The 25,267-nt window shown below is 46.9% G+C and overlaps 1 protein-coding gene across 4 annotated transcripts; it reads right to left on the reverse strand.

Annotated features, from left to right (window-relative positions):
- Positions 1–1,025: 1,025 nt before the first annotated feature.
- On the reverse strand, positions 1,026–24,621 carry LOC311423068 (von Willebrand factor A domain-containing protein 5A-like). Of its 4 annotated transcripts, XM_084496653.1 has the most exons (19): positions 24,495–24,621; positions 14,570–14,638; positions 13,533–13,780; positions 13,170–13,392; positions 12,665–12,807; positions 12,418–12,532; positions 11,556–11,683; positions 11,323–11,411; positions 10,924–11,068; positions 10,447–10,529; positions 9,858–9,972; positions 9,532–9,696; positions 9,146–9,249; positions 7,517–7,698; positions 7,143–7,346; positions 5,222–5,445; positions 4,787–4,910; positions 4,008–4,056; positions 1,026–2,208 (listed from the first exon to the last, which is right to left on the reverse strand). In XM_084496653.1, the coding sequence occupies exons 2-18, from the start codon at positions 14,610–14,612 to the stop codon at positions 4,046–4,048; spliced, it is 2,346 nt and encodes a 781-aa protein (XP_084352779.1). In that variant the 5' UTR covers positions 14,613–14,638; positions 24,495–24,621; the 3' UTR covers positions 1,026–2,208; positions 4,008–4,045. The 4 variants fall into 4 exon arrangements, 3 of the variants coding, with proteins under 3 accessions (XP_084352779.1, XP_084352778.1, XP_084352780.1); XM_084496652.1 differs by lacking the exons at positions 1,026–2,208; positions 4,008–4,056 and adding an exon at positions 4,170–4,610; XM_084496654.1 differs by lacking the exons at positions 1,026–2,208; positions 4,008–4,056; positions 9,532–9,696 and adding an exon at positions 4,170–4,610.
- Between the last annotated feature and the right edge of the window lie 646 nt (positions 24,622–25,267).

A 25,267-nucleotide genomic window follows, 5' to 3' on the forward strand; every position in this document is an offset into this window, starting at 1 on the left:
GAGGGACATAGAACTACTGAAGTGAGTTCAGAGAAGGGCTACAAAGATGATTAGAGGACTGGAGTACCTGTCATATGAGGACAGGCTGAGAGAACGTGGCCTGCTTAGCCTGGAAAAGAGAAGACTGAGAAGAGACCTCAATAACGTATATGAACACCTGAGGAGAGGGTGTAACAAGGATGGAGATGGTCTCTTTTCAGTTGTGCCCAGTGACAGGACAAGAGGCAACAGGCACAAACTGAAGAACAGGAGGTTCCGTCTGAGTATGAGGGGGCACTTCTTTACTGTGAAGGTAAGAGAGCGCTGGAACAGGTTGCCCAGAGAGGTTGTGGAGTCTCCTTCTCTGGAAATATTTAAAACCTACCTGGATGCCATCCTGTGCAGTGTGCTCTAGGTGATCTTGCTCAGTAGGGGGCTGGACTAAATGGTCTTCAGAGGTTCATTGCAACCTCGGCCACTCTGTGATTCTGTGATTCTGTGATCATTTTAATTAAATTGTGGACCTCCCATTAAAAAGAAGTTGAGGAGATATCACATTTATAAGCTAGACTATCCAAATTGGGGATATTTATTACTGTTTCCCTTGTAGTTACTGATGAGGAACAGGTTGGTGCAGATTTCTCTATCTCTCTTAGATAACTGATAAAGCTGGTGATCAAATAAGTATCTCTGGATTTTGATTGAACTTCTGCTTTCTCATGTTGCTGGCTCCAGCATTATCTTAATGTGATAAAAATTTTTTATGTGAAACTTGTGGGTCTTCAGGGATTAATATTTTCCACAAGTCCGTGCTTTTCTTGGATGATCTTGTAGCTTTATATTTGGCATTTACTTACACAGTGTTTTCTGTTTTCTAGATAAAATTGAAGAATACAGAAGTAAATTCTCTACTTTTAAGATGTCCTACTCCAAGACTAACATCAAAGATCTCCTTGCAAAAGCAAAGCCGAATGTGTCCAATAATAGTAAGAGAATTTTGCAAGAGATTCAACTGCTTCTATCTTCCTCTCATACAAACAAGTTCTGAATGCAAAGGTAGTTTTTGTGTTTGTTTGATTGTTTTCTCTTCTGTGCAGAATAATGAATTTATGACTCTGTATTTCTCACCTGCTCATTTTTCTGCATTTCTTGTGTATAAAATTAAAACTGATCAAATATTAAATATCTGACCTATAGGTTGTTCACAATGGCAGAAGTATTTGACTTTGTCCCATGGTGCACTGAATAATCCCAGTCTAATAATATTGCCTATAACATCCTGGCATTAGACAAGTATGCCTGTGATATTAAAAAATGTCAAAGTCTTCAGAGCTGTCCTATGATTAATTCACTAGTATTTTCCTGTGTTTTCTTGTGTTCAGACTGAGTTTAAAGAATTATGAAATTGAATCTGAGCTCAAGAAAAGAAAAAATGTTTTAGTGAGAGGTTGGTCAGACACTGAAACAGGTTGCCCAGACAACCTGTGGACTCTCCATCTGTGGAGATACTGAAGCCTCAACTGGACAAGGTTCTGGACAGCCTGTTTGAGCTGACCCTGTTTATGCAGTGGGTTGGATTACATGATCTCAAGAGAGCCTGTAAAACATAAACAATCCTGTGTGATTATGTGTAACCAGGTTGGTAAATCAACAATAGCACTACAGGAAAAATGCTATTTCATTAAACTCAGAATCATTTCTCTTGAACGAGTTCCAGTTGGAATTCAGGCATCTTCGTTGTGGTATGTAGATGCGCTTAAGCTAGTACTCCATGGATTTTGGCTTACGCATGTTTGCTTGCCAGATCAGTGGTAAGGAGTATCCAAACACTATGAAAACAAAGGTTTTGTTGGCAATGAGTTGTCAACACACACACAGAGACAGGCAGATGCGCAGCTTGCCACAACAGAGAACCATTTTGCAAATCCTTATGCATTTGATAACTGACATGCTAAACATCTTCAGTGCTGTTTTGCAATGGAACTGCATATTCTCCACATGGTTTGCTGAGCCAAGACCAAAAAGGGCTTGTACCTCTGTCACCTATACCAGCAAGGACAGATAAGGATACAATTTTTTTGAAAGTCTGGTAAGAAAAGAAAAGCACCTCCTATACTTTTACCGGGAGCTGTAAGTCAAGGCAACCACACTGTCAGTGTACGAGTCCATACTTTAGGATAGCTTCACCTTTGTTGGTCACAGCATACAATTAGTCAGGGGAAAAAATATCTAGGAATGAAAACGGGAAACTTGAATGCACCGACATCTGTACTTCCACCGACCAGTATGTTTATTTTCTTTATAGCTAAACCAGGTAGAAATAAATGAGGCTTAAAAAGAGTTGCAAAGTGTGTATGTCTAACCTACTGCAGCCACACATCCACTTAATCAAGTTTTACATTTCCTCTGGGGATTAAAATACCTCCTCCCAACTTTTCACAATATATGGTGTTTGTCCTCATGATGTGGGCATTGAGTAAGACATGCAAGACACAGATTTCTGTATGTATTGCCTTTGGGTAGGACCTTATGCATTCCATTTATGTGCCTAAAATATCATTCTCAAGAACCAGCATTTATATCTGCCTAGACAAGTTTTGATGAAGTTTGTTCTTTAGCTTTTTCATCTAAACTGTATGAGCTCAGTTCTTCCATGCAATGTATTGGGGCAGAGTTCAAACGTGAGACTGTTATCAAGCTATAAGACATTGGTCTCTGTTTTCTTACTCGGGAGACATTTAGAATCACAAAATCATGGAATCAGCATAGATTAGGTTTGGGCTGAACGTCATATATCCCTGCTTAAAGAAGGGCAACAGGTGAAGGGACGTGATCATAGAATCGTAGAATGATAAAGGTTGGAAAAGACCTCCAAGATCATCTGGTCCCCTACCACCACCATCACCCACTAAATCATGTCTTTAAGCACCACATCCAACCTTTCCTTAAACACTCCCAGGGACGGTGTTTAAGGGACAAATGAGTCCCAGCACTCATTTCCATGGACTATCAGAACCAAGGAAACACAACTGGGATCCCTGGTCAGGTTTCCTAGGACTTGCACTAAGAATGTTTCAAATCTCATTTTTTCCAAAATTTGAGTGGAAGAAATGATTACCAGTGATTACCAGGGTTCTCCAATGTGTTTGCATAAGAATTTCAAAAAAGCTGCAATGAATGTGATCAAAGATGCATTTAAACTACTGTTCTGTCTTCAAGAGGGACAAAAATGTATGCTCAGGAAGAATGTGACAAACCCTCATGAATACTCTGCTTTCCTCTGATTACTCTCCCAATCTCCAATCATTTGCAGATCAGGGATAGTATAAGCCAGATGTGGTTTCTATTTTTCAGTAATAATTAGATGATTTTTTTCTCTTCCATGAGCTCCGGGGGGAATATGCTGTCACTCAGGTGTCAGGCTGCTGGGTGTGCCCTACTCTCATGTCAGTACAGGATGGCAGTAGCGAGCACAGCAGTGGGAGGTGTGCCCAAGTTGAAGAGTAGCTTCACCTGGTGGCAGAGACTGGGGAGGAAGTGGGCATGCTGAGGATCATCAGAGAGAAAAAGAGATTGACTTGGGGGGGGAGGGGGGTAGTACTCAGCCAACCACTACACAAGAAATGAAGACTCCCCTACCCCCTTGCCACTAGGCAGAGGAATGTGACCTAAGAACCAGGTGAGTGGAAGCAGGTTCTTGTTCAGCACAGCAGGTGAACCCCCCTGTTGTCTACCTCACCTTCCCAGGTGCCCCCCCGCAACAGTTATGAGGCTCTGGAACTTAATGGGCAAGCAAATGGCAATGTGGACAAAGGTCCATCCACACTGGGGGAGTTGCCAAGGGCAAGTCAATCTATGCCCCACATCACAACAACTCCCACCAAGAAAAAAAAAGAAGGGTTATTGTCATAGGGGACTCCCTTCTGAAGGGAATAGAAGGCCTGATTTGCCATCCAGACCCAACCTATAGGAAAATCTGTTGTCTCCCTGGGGCTCAAGTAAGAGACATCACTTGGAAAGCCACTCACCTGGTACATCCCGCTGATTATTACCCTTTATTAGTTTTTCATGTTGGCACTGATAAGATAGAAATGAGAAGACCAAAAGTGACCCAAAGGGACTTTAGGGCTTTGAGGCAATTGGTTGAAGGATCAGGTGCACACAAAAGAGCAAAAGCAAGAGGACTCATGTCAAGATATAGACAGTTTAATAAATGAAGAAAAGAGGGGAAAAAACAAATAACGCATAGGCAATCAGTTCTGATGCAAAGGCACTCACCATCTCCTACAAGTAAACCGATGCCCATCCAATCTCTAAGCAATGCCTTCTCTGGAAGACAATGTCCCCTGCCCCAGCCTCAATTTGCCCCCGTTTCCCCCTCCCCCTGCCCTGCCCTGCCCTCTCTTCTCCTCTCCCCTTCCTTTCTCCTTTTCATATTTTATCTTTAGCATTGTATTAATGATACTGAATATCCTTTCAGACAGTTTAGGTCACTAATCCTGGCTGCTTCCCTGACCAACGTTTTGCTCATTCCCAGTAGTATGGGGAAGTTCACATCCTGAAGCTGATGGGCTCTACCAAGCAACCTAAGAGGGAATTTGCTGCTTCCAGACATTCATCCAGATAGATCTCTGCAAGTAGAGAGAAAAGGTAGAGGATGGACACAACTCAGAAAGGGAAGACAGTGTGTACTGACAGTCTCATAGACTGCCACACAGGAGCACAGGGAAAGAAGAACATGGGTGTTTGCTGTGCAAGTTTGTGGAAAATGCCTAGAGTATGACTCCTCCTAGCAAAATCTACTTACCAGTTTGGTCCTGTAGCCACCTACAAGACTTGGCCTCCAGAAGTTCTGACCAAGATACCCTCCATTTATACTGGTGCAACCAGACTAAGGCCAACACTGTGGCCCAGGCAGTCAGCTTCACATGCTGTGGAGGAAAATGGAACAGTCAGGGGGAAAAGAAAGACCAAACCTAAAATAGCACAAAGCTTTGGACAAATCTTTGCCTGAAAGGAGGACTTCTATACACACACACAAACTCTCTGAGCTTCTGAAATCCTCAATGCCAGAAAGTTCCCAGATACCTGTGTTGATTACATCTCTCCTTTCTACAAGCAGACAGCCTCAATATCCTGACTGTTCTGATCTTCTCCTGCTGGTTCAGCTCAGACTGGAAACTTGGAGAAGATAAAAGTTCAGCTCATGATATTTCGCCCCACCCGCCCCTGATTTGTTTACCTTTCTGGGCCTTTGGCCCTTAACTTCAGCCTTGCTGAGCCCCAAGGCTAAGGTCAGGGCTGAGGTCAGGTCCCATGAGCCATTTGCTTTCTGGAGTGCCACTACTGCCCTGAGACTGGAGAAGTCACACAGTCTTGTTGACAATGGTGAAATTTTCCAGTCCCAACTTGTGTGAAATGGTGGTGGTTCCTCCATCACCAGCTCTTCAGGAGGAGATTCCTGCTCTGGAAGACAGAAATATTCACATAGCTCCTATGAAATAAGTAATGGTTAGTAACCTTAAATTCTGCCTTCTCCAGATATCCTCAACTGTCCTACATCCTTTCTGGGCTTTCCAAAGTTTTCCCAGACCTCCAAAGGCATCCTGCACTTTTCCAGAACTCCCAGAGCACCCTCAAATTTTCCCAGTCCCTCACAGGTATCCTGACACTGCTGATCTTATAGGTCTTTTCCAACCTAAATGATTCTATGATCATTAAAGGTTCCAAACCATTCCATGATTCTACAGCATTTAAAACCCCGTTTCATCCTTCTCCACCATCAATTCTTGAACCCAGTCTCATCATGAGCTGCTCCTTTCCACATTCTGGGATATAAGACTTCTTTGAAGCTACAACAGCACTGCAATACATGAGTGTGAAGGTGAGGAGGGTCAAGCACAGACCATAGGATATTAATGTTCTAGGCATGGCCGAGTTCTGCAGCAGAATTAGCAGCTTTTATGGACAGAAGAAGTATTGGGGAACAAAGAAGTTGGGGGCAGAACTAGGGATCATGTAAAGCTAGCCTAAATGTACACAATGTAATTTAGGTTGGCAGGAATCTCTGGAGGTCATCAAGTCCAATGCCATAATTCAAGGAAGTTTTCATTTTGATCAGCTTACCCAGGAACTTATCTTGAACATCTCCAAGGCTGAGGATTCCAACAGTTCTTGGTTATTATGATTTAAAACAAAACAAAACAAAACAAACAAAACAAACAAACAAACAAAAAAAAAAAAAAACACAAAACAAAACAAAAACTTCCTTATACCCATTCAATATTTCCCTTGTTCCAACTTGTATCAATTGCCTCTTATCCTAATGCCATGTACCTCCAAGTCTCTGTATTCTTTGGATCTTCCTCCAGTCAGGTAGTTGTAGACAAAAATAAGGTATCCTTAATAACAAAACGAGTTCCTTCAACTTCTTTTTGCATGCCATGTAGTTCAGCCCCCTCATTTTAGTGGCCTTCCTCTAGATTCATTCTAGTATATCAATGCCTTTATCTTAATGAGAGAGTTTCCAGTAATTCACATGCCTTTTCTTTCTGTTTGGACGCTACAGTCAGGCTCAGCTGACTCTGGATGCCTCCCCTGAAAGTCCTAGTTTGTTCTCACCAGTGCATGGGCACTATACTTATTCTGAAGCTGCAGGTCTGCAGGTTGAGCAGGAGCCTTCCTATTGGTGCCAGAAGTCACAAGCCTCCAGCTTTCTCCATTCTGACTGTGAATTCCAGATGTCCTTGCTTCAGGTCACTCAAAATCTTCTCTCTGCAGACTTTCCACAAAGACCACAGCAATCTCCTCTTCATTCACCCTGATGCTGTGGAGTGTGCTCATTACTTTTAGTTCCTTCAGTTAGCAGCTCCAGGCCTTGTCTAGAGTATACCTCTCACAGAGGAGGGCACTTCTGCCCCAGCACCAGAGAGAAGCACCAGCCTCTCTCTTCAGCTCAAGACCTAGACAGCAGTCTCTTCCTTTCATGCTCTGTCTGGACTGAGGCTTCCAATGCACTATGGGAAAATTTGCTTTGCCTATTTCTCCATCCGTCACCAGCACAGTGATAATCAGGAAGTCTGGTGAGAAAATAAATACTGAAAGGAGAGTTTAACTGTTACGCAACACATCAGAGGATCCACAGTCGAGAATTTTCTACTTACCTTTATGGGGGGATGAGAGCTTGGTCAGTACTACAGCATCAGAGGCTTTGGGATGAAGCAGCTCAAGACAGAACTGGAACTTTTGGACCATCCAAAACTTGGTGGAGTTGAACCACACAGGCCTGAAGCCACACCAGAGAAGCTGGCAGGGAACCAGGTTGTGAGAGGGAGGAAGCAGCATAGGGGAGTCTAGAGGCAAAGAATCTGAGAGAGAGGCAGGAAGATGGGGAGTGAGGGTTAGACTAATATATTTAAGAGAGAGGCAAAAGGTTGTTCAGGCCCACAGGCTATGGGGCTGGTGATGGTGAGGAGGCATCAGACCAGCAAGTTCCACTTTCCCCTTACAATCCTATCCCCACTATTCTTGGCCTTACCGTGGTGCCAGGTATCCATCAGTTCCATGCGTACAGCTATGCTGGATGTGAAGGGGGATTGGACCCCCAGGCTGAGGCTGAACGTAACTGCATTCTGCCAGATGTCCTTCTCTGACCTGCTTGTCCCATCCCGGGACAGTTTCCACAGCAGATGCATCATGGCCATACGGTGCACAGGCAGCCTGCAGAGAAAGGGGGTTAGTCCTTGTTTCCACTGTGGGTAGGGGGATGAGATCATAGAATCATAGAACAATCAAGGTTGGAAAAGACCTCTAAGATCATCTGGTCCAACCATCCCCCTACCACCAATATCGCCCACTAAATCATGTCCTTAAGCACCACGTCCAACCTTTCATTAAAAACCCCCAGGGACAGTGACGCCGCCACCTTCCTGGGCAACCCGTCCCAATGCCTGACTACTCTTTCTGAGAAGAAATGTCTCCTCACTTCCAACCTAAACCTTCCCTAGTGCAACTTGAGGCCGTTCCCTCTTGTCCTATCACTGGTTATCTGCAAGAAGAGGCCAACACCCAGCTCCCCACAGCTTCCTTTCAGGTAGCTGTAGAGAAGCAGTAAGATCTCCCCTGAGCCTCCTCTTCTTCAGACTAAACAACCCTAGTTCCCTCAGCTGCTCCTCATAAGACTTGTGCTCCAGACCCTTCACCAGCTTTGTAGCCCTTCTCTGGACATGCTCCAGGGTCTCAATGTCCTTCTTGTAGTGAGGAGCCCAACACCGAACACTATTCAAGGTGTGGCCTCACCAGAGCAGAATACAGATCACATCCCTGGTCCCACTGGCTACACTATTCCTGATACAAGTGAGGATGCCAGTGGCCTTCTTGGCCACCTGGGCACACTGCTGGCTCATGGTCAGGCGAGTATCAATCGGCACACTCAGATCCTTTTCTTCTGCACAGCTTTTGAACCACTCTGCCCCAAGCCTGTAATATTGCATGAGGTTGTTGGGACCAAAGTGCAGGACCCACCATTTAGACTTGTTGAACGTCATCCCATTATCCTCTGCCCATTGATCTGACCTGTCCAGGTCTCTCTGCAGGGCCTTCCTGCCCTGCAGCAGATCGTCGCTTCCCCCCAGCTTGGTGTTGTCTGCAGACTTACTGAGGGTGCACTTAATTCCCTCATCCAAATCATTAATAAAGATATTAAAGAGGATGGGCCCCAACACTGACCCCCGGGGAACATCACTGGTGACCAGTCGCCAGCTGGATTTCAATCTATTCACCACCACTCTCTGGGCCCAGCCGTCCAGCCAGTTTTTAACCCAGCAAAAAGCGTACCTGTCCAAGCCATGGGCTTCCACCTTCTCCAGGAGAATATTGTGGGAGACCATGTCAAAGGCCTTGCTGAAGTCTAGGTAGAAAACGTCAACTGCGTTTCCCTCAACCACGGCTGCTGTGGAGTAGCAGCAGGAGTAAAGATGAGGGGGCAGTGGGGCAATGGTCACCCAAATCCTCTCCCCATGTCAAGGCAGAAGAGATAAGTTGGGAGCACTGGAAACCTATATTGTCTTCCCATCTCAAGGTATGCAAGCAAAGGACACCTGTTGTCCCTCCTTGAGACCTTGATAATGTCCCTTTGTCTTTGTGGGCTATTGTGTTATCCTCTCACCTGTCATCTGCTGATGGGAACAGTAAGAACCTGAGTGTGTAATTGAAGGACTGGCTGCCTACAAGGTACTTTAGGGTCACAGCTGCCACATCTGCCTCTGGATCCTGGGGACACAAGGGAAAGAGTCAGACAGAAAAGTTTATCTGCAAAGCACAGGGAGGCTGGCCACTTAGCTTCCATGTCTGCTCTGCTAAAGTAGTAGATAGATGTCTGTAGTTGGAGCAGAGGCAGTGGCATCTCGGAGGGAAAAAACAGGGTTCACAGAGACATAACACTGGTCTTTCCCAGGTCTAGTAGAGGTGAACGACTCCCTGTGTTGAGAACATGAAACTGGGAGTGTTTCCTATACCTTCCAGAAAGCCTTGGTCCTGGATCTGATCTCTCACCTGTGCTTGTCCATGGATCTGGGCATAGATGATGCTCTGATGTCCCTGGAAGATTGACTCGGGAGCTTTTCTAATCATTGTCACCTCCAGGCCTGGTGGAAGGTCCCAGTGCAGTGAGATCTCACTTGCCAGAGGCTTCAGGGCCTGCTGCAGGCATTTCACTGCCTGGTGAGGGGACACAGAGAGCACAGACTGCTGGAGGGGGTCTCTGAGTTGGCGTGGATGATGGCATTTGGATTGCCTTGCATATCTAGGAGAACCATTGGAAGTGCTGTATAGAGCAGTGGGAGTGGGAGTGCTGGAAGCACAGGCGCCTGGGGAGTTACCTCAGATGTCATGTCCAGTTTGGAGTGGATGCACACACATTCACCCTTTGTCTCCAGGGAAATGGCCTGGCAAAGGTTGAAGCTGTCACAGCTGTTAACAGGAAAACAGAAACACCTGTACAGGAAAAGAGAGAAAGGTTAGAGAGTGGACAAAGGTGAGAGGTAAGAATGGCAAGATTGGTATAAAGGAAAGGTAAGACTGTTTTTAATTGTAGGAATGAAACTGTGATTCAGCTTTCTCTCACCCTGGAGTGAGAGAGTTTGCCTGCTGTGTAGGGAGAGGTTAAACTGGTTTGGGGTATAGAGGTCATGGGAATGGATTTTGGGCCCTCAGAGCATACTGAGGTATTGCATGGTGAGGGGAAAAAGAGAAGTGCTGAGAACAGCCTGGAAAAATTGTGAGAGAAGGCCCACTACAAGAAGAGTATAGGCAGTCTTAGTGAGGTAAGGAAAGTGTGTGTGGAGGTCATTGCTGAAGTCCCATCAAAGGGAAGATGTAGGACAGACTAGGCCCTGAGAGAATTTTTGAAAGACTGACAGTCAGGGTGAGTGACCATGTTGGGGGACAGGAACAGGGCTCCCCCATTACCGTTGGTCATCACGGTAGCGGTGGACCTCAGCCATGATAGCTTCCTCTTCACTGGAGATCTTCCTCTGGATGAATATGAAGAGCTGAGGCGGAGAGGAGGGGAAACAAAGATTTTTAGGGCTGTGAACCCTCACAGAGGAAAGACACTCTCCTAAAATGCAGGCAGCCTTACCCTCTTCCACCTTGAAAGAGGGAGGGAAAGAGATTGTGTGTTTCCTTTCAGGAACACCAAGACATCTGTTAGTACAAAGTGGCATGCCACAAGGAATATCCACTTTCTCCAAAGGCAAATTCCACAGAAGCCCTCCTAAGCTGCCCACCCCAATGATGGTGTCACGTTCTGACATTAGAATGCCCCCCTACATGGCAACTCTCAATGCAAGCGCCAGCAGCATGACTCATGATGCATACTGAAATCTGCCTTTGCCCCACTGTTTACATTCTTTCACTTCCCCATTACACTTTGTGCCCTGATACCTGGCGGGGATGCTCATGAAGGAGTGGTGTGCTGTAGATTGACTTTAGGAGGCCCAAGAGGTCACAGCCCCCTAGATCAGGGCAGATGGAAGAGAGGCGTCTCACAGCATTGTCCATGCTTTCTTGCGTGTATTCCACACTTTGCCTATGGGAGAGCAAGCAGAATGTCAGAGGGAGAGAACCCAGTCCACAGCTATCCCCACATGACCACTTCCCAGGAAAGCCCTATCTCACTACCAGTGTTCTAGAAGCAGCCTGAAAGGAGAACTTACTCTATCAGTGCCTCTAACAGATCCAACCCAGCAGCTGCCATCCAGCTAGAGCTTGTCCCTAGTTTCACTTAGAAGAGTCATACTCAACTTGCCTCTTGGCCCTGCCCCAACATCACCCCCAACTCACGGATAGAAGGCTTTGAAAGTGGCCCCAAAACTGTAGATGTTGAAATAGCAGCCCACAGGCAAACTCTTGAGGAGGAAGAGCAGTGTGTTCTAGGGACAGACAGAACGATGGGAAGAGCTTAGATGGGAAAGCTAGGCAGAACATCCACTCCCACGAAGCAGCTTGCCTCTATCCCCACCACCTGAGCAGGAGTATTGTGAAAAGTCCACACTGAAGACCTCCTCAGATGGTACCTGTGCATCCTGGAAGAGGCTGCAGTCTATGAGAAAGAGGAATTCCCCAAGTTGGCCTGTACTGGGCACCACTTCAGGAATGCTGGGCTTCAGTGTCACCATCACCACAGGGTCTCCCAGCAGGGATCCTGGAGCGTGGGGGAGAAGCAAGGAGGATTTTTAGGTTGGAACCCCCTTCTCTGTCTCTTTGCTTTTGTCCTACATATTGCCCTTAGCTCCAACCTATGATATTAACTTAGAAGGAGCTGCTGACTCCCTCAAGGATAGAGAGGCCTTTCAAAGAGATCTTAACAAATTAGAGGGCTAGGCAATCACCAACAACATGACCTTTAACAAGACCAAGTGCCAAATTCTAGATGGGTCTAGAGGGGGAGACTTATGAGGAGCAGCTGAAGTCACTTGGCTGGTTTGTTCTAGAGAAGAGTAGACTGAGGGGAGACCTCTCTGTGGCCTACAGCTTCCTCATGAAGGGGAGTAGAGGAGAAAGTGCAGATCTCTTCTCTTTGGTGACCAATGGCAGGACCTGGGGGAATAGTATGAAGCTGTGTCCAGAGAGGTTCAGATTGGATATTAGGAAAGGGTTCTTCACTGAGAGAGCAATTGGGCACTGGAACAGGCTGCCCTGGGAAGTGGTCATAGCACCACGCCTGTTGGACTTTGAGAAGCATTTGGAAAATTCTCTTAGGCATATGGTTTAATCTTAGGTAATCCTGAGTGAAACCATGAGTTGGACTTCATGATCCAAGTGGGACCCTTCCAACTTGTGATATTCTGTGATTCTCTAATTTGATGAAGCTATTGCCTGAAAATTCCTCAGATTTCCCCAGTCTCCCTGGTGCCCAGTTCTGCCATCCACACTCACCAGGTGCAGCTTTGGGATCTCTGCTCTCCACCACAGCACTGAGATTGTGAGGCCGTTTATAATACACAAGCAATTGCAAATCATCAAAGTGCCAAGGTGTTGATTTCAAGGAAACCTGAGGACAAGTAGGGTGTGGGGAGGAAAGGGAACCAAATAGAAGGACCAAGGAGTCCTTAGTATCATCAGTACATCACAGGCCCTTCCCTACTTTGCCACTTTGGGACTCTGGCATCTGACAGGGCCATACCTCAGCAGATGTCTGATCTGGAGCTGTGTATTGCAGAGGGGTGTGGCTGCTGTTAATGTCTACATGAGACACACCACAGGCTGACTGCAGGCAGATTCTAAAGTGCAGGTTTTCCAGTATCTCATCCTCAGAAATCTGCCAGTCTGTAGGGACAAAAAGATGTGAGAAAGTGAAAGGAGAGAATGTAGGGCAGCAGACAGTGATTGTGGAGTACTATCTGTCATGGGTGGTGGTGGTGGGTCAGATATGGAATCTGAGATTTTCTCACTGCAATGCTTGCATGGGCTTGTATGTTGTCTCACAGTGTGAACTGTATAGGAATTTGTGGGGTTCTTTTGCTGTGGAATATGTGGGGAGACTTGGGGGGGCTTCTGGCTGTGAGGTATGAGGGGTTATTTTCAGATTCTATCGGTGTGGCATGTGTGCAGCTATGGGGTCCTGCCCCACAGAGATGGTGAGGAGGAGTGTGCTCCTCCCTGGTATAGGCACCCGTGGGCTCACTCACTAAAGCGCATATGTCGGGGGAAAAGGTCTTGTGGCCAGCAAAACAAGGCAGCTCCATCAGTATGCAGCGGCAGCTCCTGGATATAGCACAGGTTGATGGCCACATCCCTGTTAGGAGGCAGGGTCCCCAAGAAACAGACAAACACTGGACCCCAAATATCTGGCTGATCTTGCAGGTATCTCAAATTCTCCATGCCTGAAGTGGCTTTGTGCAGCTTCTGGGCCTACCACAAAGCGAGAAAAATGTGTTACTGAGGTCACAGCAGAATTTTATTCTCTCACTTCCACACTTCACTTCAACCTGAACCCCTCTCCCTGCCCTATCAATCCCCCATCCCCACTCCCCCCCAAAGAATCAGAGTACCTCCTCCTTGTCCCAGAGCATTGCTTCAATACGGGTGTCCCCCATGGTAGCATAGAAGGTGTATACAACAGTGTCAGGGTCCACAGGAAAGACGAACATGATCTCCTCAGAGACTTGCTGCTTATTGCGGAAAAACAGCTTAGACTCCACATCAGCCACAAAGTCCTGGATGGTTACATTTACTGCCACAGATTCCAGCTGTATTTCTTGATATATTGAAAAGAACCATATTCCCCTGTCAAATAATCCTGAGGAAGACATAACAGTTGTCAGACTCACTGGTTGACTGTAGAGTATTTTACATTTAAAGTGTCTGCTAGCAACAGGCAACATTTGTGTGTCCAAACTTGCCACAGAAATACAATTTGCAAAAGCTGACAAACAGCAATTAAAGGTCCCTAAGGCTGCCAGTATGTGTCACTTGGACCACATTTCCTCATCTCTCTAAGCCCCGTACTGTCTCGCATAGACCTCAGATCACCTAATTGTTCCATGCTTCACCTTAATTCAGACCTATCATGGCACTGTGAGGAGTCTGTCCTTCAATATATGGAACGAGATAGCCCCACAACAAGCTTCATGCAAATGGCAGGAAGTTCTCTGCAGCTCCTCAAACCTTCATACCGTATCTCAGAGACAAGAAGCAAGTCCTACCTCCTGTTTTGAGACTAATGTTCCAGAGAGATTAACTTAAGTGCATATACGACTCATTTTGCACTACTGAAAAGGAAGGAGGGACCCTAGCATAACATAAAAGGTAGTCACAGGAGGTCCACATAATCACCCCATTTCTTGATGGCTTCCCTGGAAAGCCCTGAGCACTATGGGTGAAATGAATCACATGTACAGCAACCTCTTTTTTCCTGTGCAACTCAGAAAAAGTAAATACTGACTACAGGGCATGCCTCTGAGTCCCAGAACACAAAGAAATGTGCTTCCCTCTCAACCATTCAAGAAATCAGTTCCTTTCCACATTGCTTTCCCAGTAAAAATCCTCCCCACTGTTCACAGACACCACACTCCTGGCCCCAACTCACCCCTGTACATACGACGCTTTCTCAGCATGCCACTTGGCCTCATCTTGACTTGAAGGTTGAAGACAGGTTCTGTGTGGGAAAGAGCATAAAGTGAGTTATGAGGACCTCATGAAAGAAACTCAGCACCTCCATCTTCCCTTCCTCTAAGACAGGAAGCTCCCACCAGCATACATGGCCAAGATGACTCTTGCTTCCTCATATCCTTATCTCAAGATTGTTTTTCACTAGCCTGGTAGTAGATTGGTAGGAGAGAGGCCTGCAATAGGAACTGCAGATGTCCAAAAAATCTGTTGGCTCAAGGGGTGTGTGTGTGTGCTTAATTTACACTAGACAGGGAAGGGAAGGTGGCAGAAATAATGGTCAGAGACTGAGAAACAAGGCAGAGCATGGGTTTGGGCCTGAGCGATGGCAACTGCACATGGAGGAAACCAGCACCAATGATGACAGGAAGAAATGGACAGAGGAGGGGTGGACAAAGAGCAGATGAAACGTAGTCTGGGCAGATGGGTGGATGCATACATGGATTTGTGGGAGGAGAGTGCCAAAGCTGTTGGTTGAAGAGGGCAGTATTTAGTGGCAGCAGGAGTGAATGGCAGCAAAATATGAATGTATGGGAAGTTGGGCAGGAAGATGGAATTTGTAGTTGGATGCAAGGATGGCCATCCAGGCCAGTGGGGGGAAGATGAGTTTGTGGTGGTTTTACCCAGCTGGACAGCTAAGCTCCACCTCAACTGCTCTCTCACTACCCCTCCTCAAAGGGAAAGAGGGAGAACATAAGATGAAAAGGGCCTAAGGGCTGAGATAAGGACATGGCAATCATTCAGTAATTATTGTGACAGGCAAAGCAGACTCAGCATAGGTAGGCTAGAGAAATTTATGACCTATTACTAACAAAACAGAGGAATGAGAAACTTTAAAAAAAAAAAAATACCTTCCCCTCATCCACCCTCTTCCAATTCCTCCACCTGATTGGCACAGGGGAATGGGGAAATGGGGGCTGCGGTCAGTATATAGCACTTCATCTCTGCCACTCCTTCACAGTCCCTCTGTCCCTGTTCCACATGGGGTCCCTCACATGGGATGCCATCCTTCCTGAACTGATCCTGTGTGGGCTTCCCACAGGCAGCAGCTCTTCAAGAACTGTTCCAATATGGGTCTGTACCACAGGGTCCACCTGTCTGAAGCAGACTGCTCCAGCATGAGTCCCCCATGGGTGGCAGCACACCCCAAATCCCCTGCCCCACTGTGGAACCCATGGTGGGACCCCGTTCTCCACGGTCTGCAGCATGGAGATCTGCTCTGCTGTGGGACCCATGGGCTGCAGAGGGACAGCCTGCTCCAGCAGGGGCCTCTCCACAGGCCGCAGGGGAACTTTGTTCCAGCTCCTGGAGCACCTCCTGCTCTCCTTCACTGACCTTGGTGTCTTCAGGGATGTAGTAGATCCGCTACTTGACGGGGAAGGTCTCCTCACAGACAATGACATATGCAAAGCAGAGACGTTTAATGCCTTCTTCACCTCTGTCTTCAATGCTGATGGTGGGCTTCGGGACCCTGGTTGCGCTGAGTGGGAGGACCATGACGGTGGGAATAACAAAAACCCAACCGACCCTGAACGTGTGTGGAATTTGCTACTCCACCTGGATCCACACAAGTCCATGGGTCTGGATGGGATCCATCCCAGGGTGCTTAAAGAGCTGGCTGATGTCATCACGGGTCCTCTCTCAATTATTTTTCAATGATCTTGGGAATCTGGAGAGGTCCCAGTGGACTGGAAACTGGCAAATGTTGTCCCAGTTTTCAAGAAGGGTAAGACCTAGCAATTACAGGCCTGTCAGTCTCACGTCAGTGCCTGGTAAAATTATGGAGAAGATGATTCTTGAAGTTATTGAAGCGCACCTGGGGGACAATGCGGTCATTGGTCCCAGCCGATATGGGTTCATGAGGGGCAGGTCCTGCCTAACACATTTGATTTCCTTTTATGATAAGATCACCCATCTAGCTGATCAAGGGAAACCAGCTGATGTGATCTTTTTGGACTTCAGCAAGGCTTTTGACGCGGTTTCCCATAGGATCCTACTGGACGAAATGTTCAGCATACAACTTAACAAAAACATCATATGATGGGTGAGCAATTGGCTGACAGGCAGGTCTCAAAGGGTTGTGGTTGATGAGCAAATTTGCCAACGACACCAAACTTGGAGAGTTGTGGACTCTGATGAGGGTGGAAAGGCCTTGCAGAGAGATCTAGACAGATTGGAGAGCTGGGCGATCACCAACCACATGAAGTTTAACAAAGGCAAGTGCCGAGTCCTGCATCTGGGATGGGGCAACCCTGGCTATATGTACAGACTGGGCGATGAGACACTGGACAGCAGCCCCACAGAGAGGGATGTGGGGGTTGTGGTCAACTGCAAGTTGAATATGAGCCAGCAGTGTGCCCCAGCAGCCATGAAGGCCAACCGTATCCTGGGGTGCATCAAGCACAGCATTGCTAGTCAGTCGAGGGAGGTGATTGTCCCACTCTACTCTGCGCTGGTCCGGCCTCACCTTGAGTACTGTGTGCAGTTCTGGGCACCACAGAACAAGAAGGACATTAAACTGTTGGAGATTGTCCAGAGGAGGGCAACAAAGATGGTGAAGGGCCTAGAGGGGAAGATGTATGAGAAGCGGCTGAGGGCACTGTGCCTGTTCTGCCTGGAGAAGAGGAGGCTGAGGGGACATCATCGCGGTCTACAGCTTCCTTGCGAGGGGGAGTGGAGAGGCAGGTGACCTATTCTCTGTAAACACCAGTGATAGGACCTGCGGGAATGGTGTTAAGCTGAGGCAGGGAAAGTTTAGGCTGGACATCAGGAAGAGGTTCTTCACCGAGAGGGTGGTTGCACACTGGAACAGGCTCCCCAGGGTACAGTTACTGCACTAAGCCTGTCTGAATTTAAAAAGCAATTGGACTGTGCACTTAGTCACATGGTCTAAACATTTGGGCAGACCTGTGCGGTGCCAGCAGTTGGACTTGATGATCCTTATGGGTCCCTTCCAACTCAGGATATTCTAGGATTCTATGTTTCTCAGTCCTCTCACTCCCAGCTGCTGTGTGCAGCAGATTATCCCCTTCTTAAATCTGTTCTTACAAAGGCACAAACAACATAAATTATTGGCTCCACTCTGGCCAGGGTTGGGTCCCTCTGGAGCTAATGAAACTGGCCCTTATCTAACACTGGGCAGCTTCTGGACTCTTCTCACAGAGGCCACCTATGCAGCCCCCCACTACCAAAACTTTAGATCATCATTCGAAATCATTAAATTTCATTAGAAATCATTAGATTTCTATTGGATAATTATCATTCATATTACATCCCAGAAGTCATTAAAATATTCAAATGTCCCTGAAACATGCACATTTGTTTCTACCGGTGGTCTTTTGGGGTTTTCTGGTGGACATCAATAGTCTTCCTCACTGTGTTCGCTGCTTGGACCCGGCTCTTGTGCATGATCTAGACATCTTGTTCTTTCTTTTCTTATTATTTCATGTTCGGCCTGCATACTGAACTTAGTCATTTACACATCCAAGGACATATGCATAGCACTCATGCATATCATCCTCATCTCATCTTCTTTTGACACATCCTCCAGGCCTGCATCATCTTGCCTTCACTTTGAGGTTCAAGTCTGTATTTGCTTACGGATGAAGCTGGCTAAGTAATACAATGTTTCTAAACTTCCTCCTATATAACTAAACATAGCAAAGGTTAGACCTATCTGCTCATAATGCATTTCAAATTTTGCTCCATTGCTCTATCGAAAGGGGGATAACATATGTCCTTTGGATTTGATATCAGTTTGACCAAGTACCAATGGTAGGACATGGTTGCCAGCTAGCAGCACTAAGAAGCTGCAAGAGAGCCAAAGAAATAGAGCTTAGCCAAACAGCCCTGAGCAGAGGTGGTCCAGTCCCCAGTCAGGAAGCTGGCCAGGAGCCTGAGCATTGTGGTGGAAGTGTAGCAGGTCTCCAAGCTGGACAAATTCACCAGCACATCAGTTTGTGCAGATGCTGATCTGTCACCATCAGCAATGAAGATTTTCCTAAGCACAGTCTGCAAAAAGAGAGGGAGGAGGAATCAAAGCACCTAGAATCAGGTGTGCTCCCAAATGCCAACATTTTCCCATTCTTTCTCCATGCTATGTTGTTGGTTTTCTCTTCCCCTCCCTTCACAAAGAGCCCTTAGGAGAGAGAATATTTGTGAAAGAAAGTACTGTCAGAGAGAAAGCAGGGTTGAACACACATCAGTCAGTGTTCAGATTCCATTCAGGGGCTCCATACTTACTGGAAGAAGAGGCACAGGTTCTCAGTGAGAGCTTGTCCTAAGACAGCTCCCTCCAACAAAACAGTTGAGTTACCCCATGAACTTGTTCCATGAAGGGTATTTGCTTAGACTTCAACAGTCCCATTACTAGGCCTGAAGTTATTCCCAGCTTGCTCTTCACAGGTGTTAAGGACAGAGTTCCTTTTGCTATCAGGCAGGAGAAAGACAGCTTAGAAAGTGTGTATGAGGAGATGTAAATCTTGGATTCACAGGAAATGAAAGAGGGACCATTAGAGCATAGAATTAAATCATGATCCAGCACAAATATATTTAGCTTTGATTATGGAATGGCAGAAGTTAACCATTGCTTGCAGAATTGCTGCATGAGCGTATATAATTAATTATTAGTCCATGTGATGTATAATATAATGACACCTCTAATAGGGAAGCTCCAGAATAAGGACAAAGTGGCTGCTTCTGGGTCAGTTTCAACTGACTCTTCCAAAAGACAGAACTGACTTAGCAAGGACAATGAACAATCTGCCTGAAGAAATTGAGGAAGTACAGAAAGCTACAGGCCATTGAATTTAGAGGAGATAAAAGACAGCTCAGGGTCTATGTGGTGTCATTAGGAAGAAAATTACCAGTGAAGAACCCACTGTAAACTAGTGGGTCTAGTAAACTGCTGTAAGTATGTAGCAATCTTGACCAAGTGACCATTGCACATAGAGGAGCTGTTGATCCACATACTAGTTAACCTGATGTGTTGGGTCTGTCTGGGATGGAGTCACCTTTCCCTGCAGCAGCCCACACAGTGCTGTGCTCTGCACTCATAGCTGGAACAACGCTGGTATCACTCCGGTGTTGTGTCTATTGCTGCATAGTGCTGCCATAGCATCAGGACTCCTTCCAAGGCCCCAAGAGCCAGCAGGCTGGGGGTGGGCAAAGGATGGGGAGAGGACATCGCCAGGAAAGCTGCCCTAAACCAATCGAAGGGATATTCCATAACACCTGATGTCACACTCAGCAATAAAAGGGGGGCTCTCGTGGGAGACGGGGCTGTTCCTCCACTACGCGTTTTGAGGCCCTGCTTTGCAGGACATGGCCAAACATTGCTCGTTGATGGGAATCACAGAATCACAGAATTTCTAGGTTGGAAGAGACTTCAAGATCATCAAGTCCAACCTCTGACCTAACACTAACAATCCTCCACTAAACCATATCGCTAAGCTCTACATCTAAACATCTTTTAAAGACCTCCAGGGATGGTGACTCCACCACCTCCCTGGGCAGCCCATTCCAATGCCTAACAACCCTCTCAGTAAAGAAGTTCTCCCTAAGATCCAACCTAAAACACCCCAGGCACAACTTTAGCCCATTCCCCCTCGTCCTGTCACCAGGCACGTGGGAGAACAGACCAACCCCCACCTCGCTACAGCCTTCTTTAAGGTACCTGTAGAGAGCAATAAGGTCACCCCTGAGCTTCCTTTTCTCCAGGCTGAACAAGCCCAGCTCCCTCAGCTGCTCCTCGTAAGACTTGCTCTCCAGAGCTCTCACCAGCTTTGTTGCCACTCACTGGACTCTCTCGAGCACTTCGATGTCCTTCTTGTAGCAAGGGGCCCAAAACTGAACACAGTACTCGAGGTGTGGCCTCACCAGAGCCGAGTACAGGGGGACAATCACTTCCCTAGCCCTGCTGGCCACACTGCTTCTGATACAAGCCAGGATGCCGTTGGCCTTCTTGGCCACCTGAGCACACTGCTGGCTCATATTCAGCCAACTATCAATCAATACTCCCAGGTCCTTCTCCGCCAGGCAGCTTTCCAACCACTCATCTCCCAGTCTGTAGCTCTGCTTGGGGTTATTGTGCCCTAGGTGCAGGACCCGGCACTTGGCCTTGTTAAACTTCATACAGTTGACCTCAGCCCATCGGTGCAGCCTATCCAGATCCTCCTGCAGAGCCTTCCTACCCTCAAGCAGATCAACACACGCACCTAACTTGGTGTCATCTGCGAACTTACTGAGGGTGCACTCAATGCCCTCGTCCAGATCATCAATAAGGACATTAAAGAGGACTGGCTCCAGTACTGAGCTCTGGGGAACGCCACTAGTGACTGGCCTCCAACTGGAATTGACTCCATTCGCCACGACTCTTTGGGCCCGGCTATCCAGCCAGTTTCTAACCCAACGAAGCATACACCAGTCCAAGCCAAGAGCAGCCAGTTTCTTGAGGAGAATGCTGTGGGAAACGGTGTCAAAAGCCTTGAAGTAGAGATTAATTTTTTTCCTTCTCTCTGTGCTTCTGCGTGGACTTATTGTTTCAGTTTCTTTTTCTCCCCATTCCCCCACATGTGCATGGGAGCTGTTTTACAAAGTCTGAGTGCTTTTTTGTTTTGTTTTGTTTTGTTTTCTTCTTAATGCAAAACATGATGCAAACATCTTCTCCGGGCCTGCTCAGCATGTCAGGAGGGAGGATCTTGAAGCCCTTGTGCTGTGAACGTTGACTCCAAGGGCTAATACACAGGTCCTGTGGACCTCAGCAGGTTAGTAGATCTCAGGGATGTACAAATGCTTGTCCTAAAGGAACCTGGAAAGGTCTGCATACCTTTAACATTATACTGCTATCAGTAACCATGATTGTGTGCAGCTAACGTTTCTGGTAGGTATTCACTGACAATTATCAGAGTTAATCACAGCACAGTTATATTGTAGTCACATGCTGACAGATTTCATCAGACTTAACTGACCTAAATGTATTTGCTATTGCTGTGATTATAACACTAATGTGCCGTGGTTTATGTAAGCTGTTAAAGATCATTAAGCATGTTCTTCATAGAGTCCCAAGTTTCTTTCTTCACTAGCTAATGCTTCACACTTTCCAGTAAGAGAAAATGCTTCATACGCTCCCCAAGTGATGTCATATCATAGCAGATGTCCTTTTTCGTATCAGTAGAAGAATTGGCACTGCATTTATCGGCTGCTTTGTCCTGTAGGTTTGTTCAGGATTGCCAGTAGGTGGCTGAGTGGTGATGGTTAAGTGAGCAAGGAGCATCACCTAGCGCATGCTTGTGGTAAATACCCAGAATGTGCCGTAGTGATCTTGGCTGGAGAATCATCACACACGAAGGAGTTGGTGATCCACACAACAGTTAACCTGAGGAGGCACAGGCCTGTTCTGTGCTGTGCTGCACATCCAGCTTCACCTTCGGGATTGTGCTGGGCTGCACAAATGCCTTGGCTGCAAGACAACCTCAGCCAGATCACTGTAACAGGGCTGACACTGTAGCCTGCTCATTGTAACATATCACATTGTAACATATTGCATGCTGATCAGGTAGATCACCATTTGATGTTGCACAGCCTGGGGTTCCCAACAGTGATGGGGATGTGATTATCTATGCTATCCTCTTTCTATATGTCTCATATTTCTCTACTGTCCTACAACATAGAATGTCATTTTAAATGATATTTTACAGCATCTGAGTGTCCTTTTTAATGGGATCATAGTAAACCAGCAAATCCTGGTGCAAAACATTTGATGCAGGCATCAGATCCCAGTGAGAAATGCCTTTCTGGAAAAAGGAGGAAGACAGAATGAGTGCCCGGCTAGCCTGCATGAAAGTGTGGGGGCAGCTGCAAGGTATTTATTTGCTCAGGGGACTTCCCTGGTGCTTTTGGAAAGAGAAAAGGAAGTGCCTCAGTGTTCCAGTCCAGCTGAAGTATTAACTCATTTCAAGGAGTAAGGTGTAAGGAAGGAAAATTTGCACTGTGTTTGGTTGGTACCTAAGTGCTTGAAGAAGCCACAGGGATATTTGGAGCTAAAGTGGCTCTGCCTGAGCTGCCCGTGCAGGAGCACGTGGGTGACAGGTTGCAAACAGTGGGGAGGAAGGGCGGGGTGGCTTGGGCACCTCTGAGGTATGAGCTTCTTGTTGGGGAAAACGGGGATTGGAGACCTTGGTGACCCTGGGATGAGGAGTGGAGAGCGGAGTAGGTGGACAAGTATGGCAACAGCATTTCTATCTGGCCATTGGAGATGACAAAGGCAAAGGAGAGGGGCTGAAATGAAGCTTGGAGCACTGGGGCATCGTCCCTGCTTGCCTCTCCCCAGTCGATGAGGAAGAGGCATCTTGCTGAATTGTGTCCCACCTCCTTGCAAATGAGACCAGGCAAGGGGGGACCCCTCTGCAGCATGGCTCACAGTGAAGGCTGGGAGGCTGGGGCATGCGGGGGTGGGAGGGATGAGTGTCTCCCATGTGCTCTGCTTGTAACACTGGGCAGATGGTGTAATAAGCAATGGGCTATGACTGTCCAACATACAGGAGCAGAAGTCAGTCTAATGAATGGAAATCCACCCCATTGCCCCAGGAGTAAACATGAATGTTAACACAAGCAGGGCGGGGGCGGGAAGGGGATGAACTGTCTTGCAAAGTCATTCTAAGCTCTCAGCCAGGAAGATGTGATGCATGACCATGCAGTTCCATTCCAGGCATAATGATACAGCACCTAGAGAGAGCTCAGAACTGTTAGCTCTTGATGATCATCTGCAGTCAGGGTGAGATTTCTGAGGGAATGGTTTTGGGAACCACCCTTTTGTTCCCAGGAGATGGAGAGCCTCCAGCAACCCTGACTCAGCTCAGCATTAATGGCAGTCTTGTATTCTCTGCCAGTACTGCCCCAAACAGTTACCAAGTTAAGGGGATTTTAACACATGTAAATTTGAAAGGACCTCATAAAAATCAGACAGTTTTTCGTCTGGGTTTGGGGTCTTCACATAGCAAAAGTACAGAATGAGAAAAGTAGAAAAGAAGAAAGGAAGGAAAATGACTATGTTCAAACCTGCCATCAGGGACCATTCACCACAAAAAGTAAGGGTAGGTATAAGTGTCTGCACCTTACTCATATAAGAAAGCGATACTCTCATATACACATCATCTTTGTCCCTGATGTTGCCAGAGACCCCTGTCTCCAGTCAGCCATCCTTGCTGCCAGTTTCTTTAAGCTGTACGTGGATAAACCTCCAGTTGCTGGAGGACCCCATTGTCAGAGGGATTCATGTGAAGACCATTTCTATTTGATAAAACTGAGTGCTGCTAAATTAGTAGAGATCTGACTAAGGATATAATTCTGTGATCATAGTAGAAATTTTGTTTTATCAGCAACCAATTTTAAGAAATCTAGTAACAAAATATGTATGCTTATTCACTTATTCTGTGTTAATATGAATTTCTGAATATCATGATCTCTGTGTGTATGATCTCACGGCAATTTGAATCTTAGCTTGCACACTTTCTGTCCTCAGCCATGAAGAGCCTAAATATATAGACAACATTTAAACTAACTTACTCAAACCAGTTCTATTTCTGCACTCTCCCTGAGGGCATACGTTGTTCTTAGTCTCATGCAAAAGCCCTGTAAGTAACAAGAGATGGAGAGACTCATTGCACAGAGCAACAGAAACGAACAGCAACACAAGTTCCATGCCCCTCAGCCTGGCAGGATTGAGCAATAAAAAACAGACAGACACGGAGAAGCCTCCTAACCTTTGCAGCAGTACAGCAAGCACAAACAAACGTGCGCATGTGCATGGAACAGATGTAAGGATGGATGTAGAGGCACACACTCACCATGGAACAGGAGGCTGCAGCAGGACCAACGAGCAGACAGACACAGGAATGGTTCTGTGACTGAACCCTGTTAGCTGCAGCATGAAAGTATGGACAGACGTGCTCAGAGAAGAAGAAGAAGGAGGAGGAGAAGGAAGAGGAGGAGGAGGAGGAGGGCTGATCTCTGCAGGAAGTGGGAGGGACAGATAGGAACTGAGTTCCCTGTTACAGTGCCTGTGTGGCTGCCTGGAATGCAGACAAATGTGCACTCAGGGCTGGGAACCACAGATGCTGCCGGTCCTTCCTGATGGGATGGGCTAGGGGGACTGGAGATACTGCCAGCCCTGCCTGTTGGGATGGGTGGAAGGCACTGGGTGTATGGATGCTCAGGGTCTTTGGGCTGTTCTGAGATGTCAGTGGAGCCATAAAGAAAATAAGGCCATGGGGAATCTGAATGGGAAGTGCTTTTTGGGCCTGGATGGAGGAAAGAGGCTAGGAAAGGCACTGACAGAGACCATGTAATGTGTTGGCCACCTTCTGGGGACTCCGAGCCACGGATGCCACTTGCCAAAGGCTTGTTGTGTACAGCCAGGGCTATCAGGGAGCAACCTACAGCAGCGATGCACAGGGTGGGGTGTCTGCCCAGTACTGCCCACTCTGCTGAGGGACTGGGCTCAGGGGATGGGGACAGGCTCATGTGTTCCCCTCAGGAAGCACCCCACAGCCAGAAGCAAAAGTGGGTGCTGATCAGGTAGTGTCTCCAAATGGCCACCTCAGTTTACCCTGCACTCACA

The sequence above is a fragment of the Aythya ferina genome (genome assembly GCF_964211825.1).
Source record: "Aythya ferina genome assembly, chromosome: 23".
NCBI lineage: Eukaryota > Metazoa > Chordata > Aves > Anseriformes > Anatidae > Aythya > Aythya ferina.

Excerpts from the sequence above, each read along its gene's own strand:
- LOC311423068 (XM_084496652.1), bottom strand. The coding sequence starts at position 14,612 with ATGAGGCCAAGTGGCATGCTGAGAAAGCGTCGTATGTACAGGG. Across the intron at positions 13,781-14,569 it reads AAAGCGTCGTATGTACAGGG|GATTATTTGACAGGGGAATA; the intron begins GTGAGTTGGGGC and ends TGTCTTCCTCAG. Across the intron at positions 9,250-9,531 it reads AGATCCATGGACAAGCACAG|GATCCAGAGGCAGATGTGGC; the intron begins GTGAGAGATCAG and ends TTGTGTCCCCAG.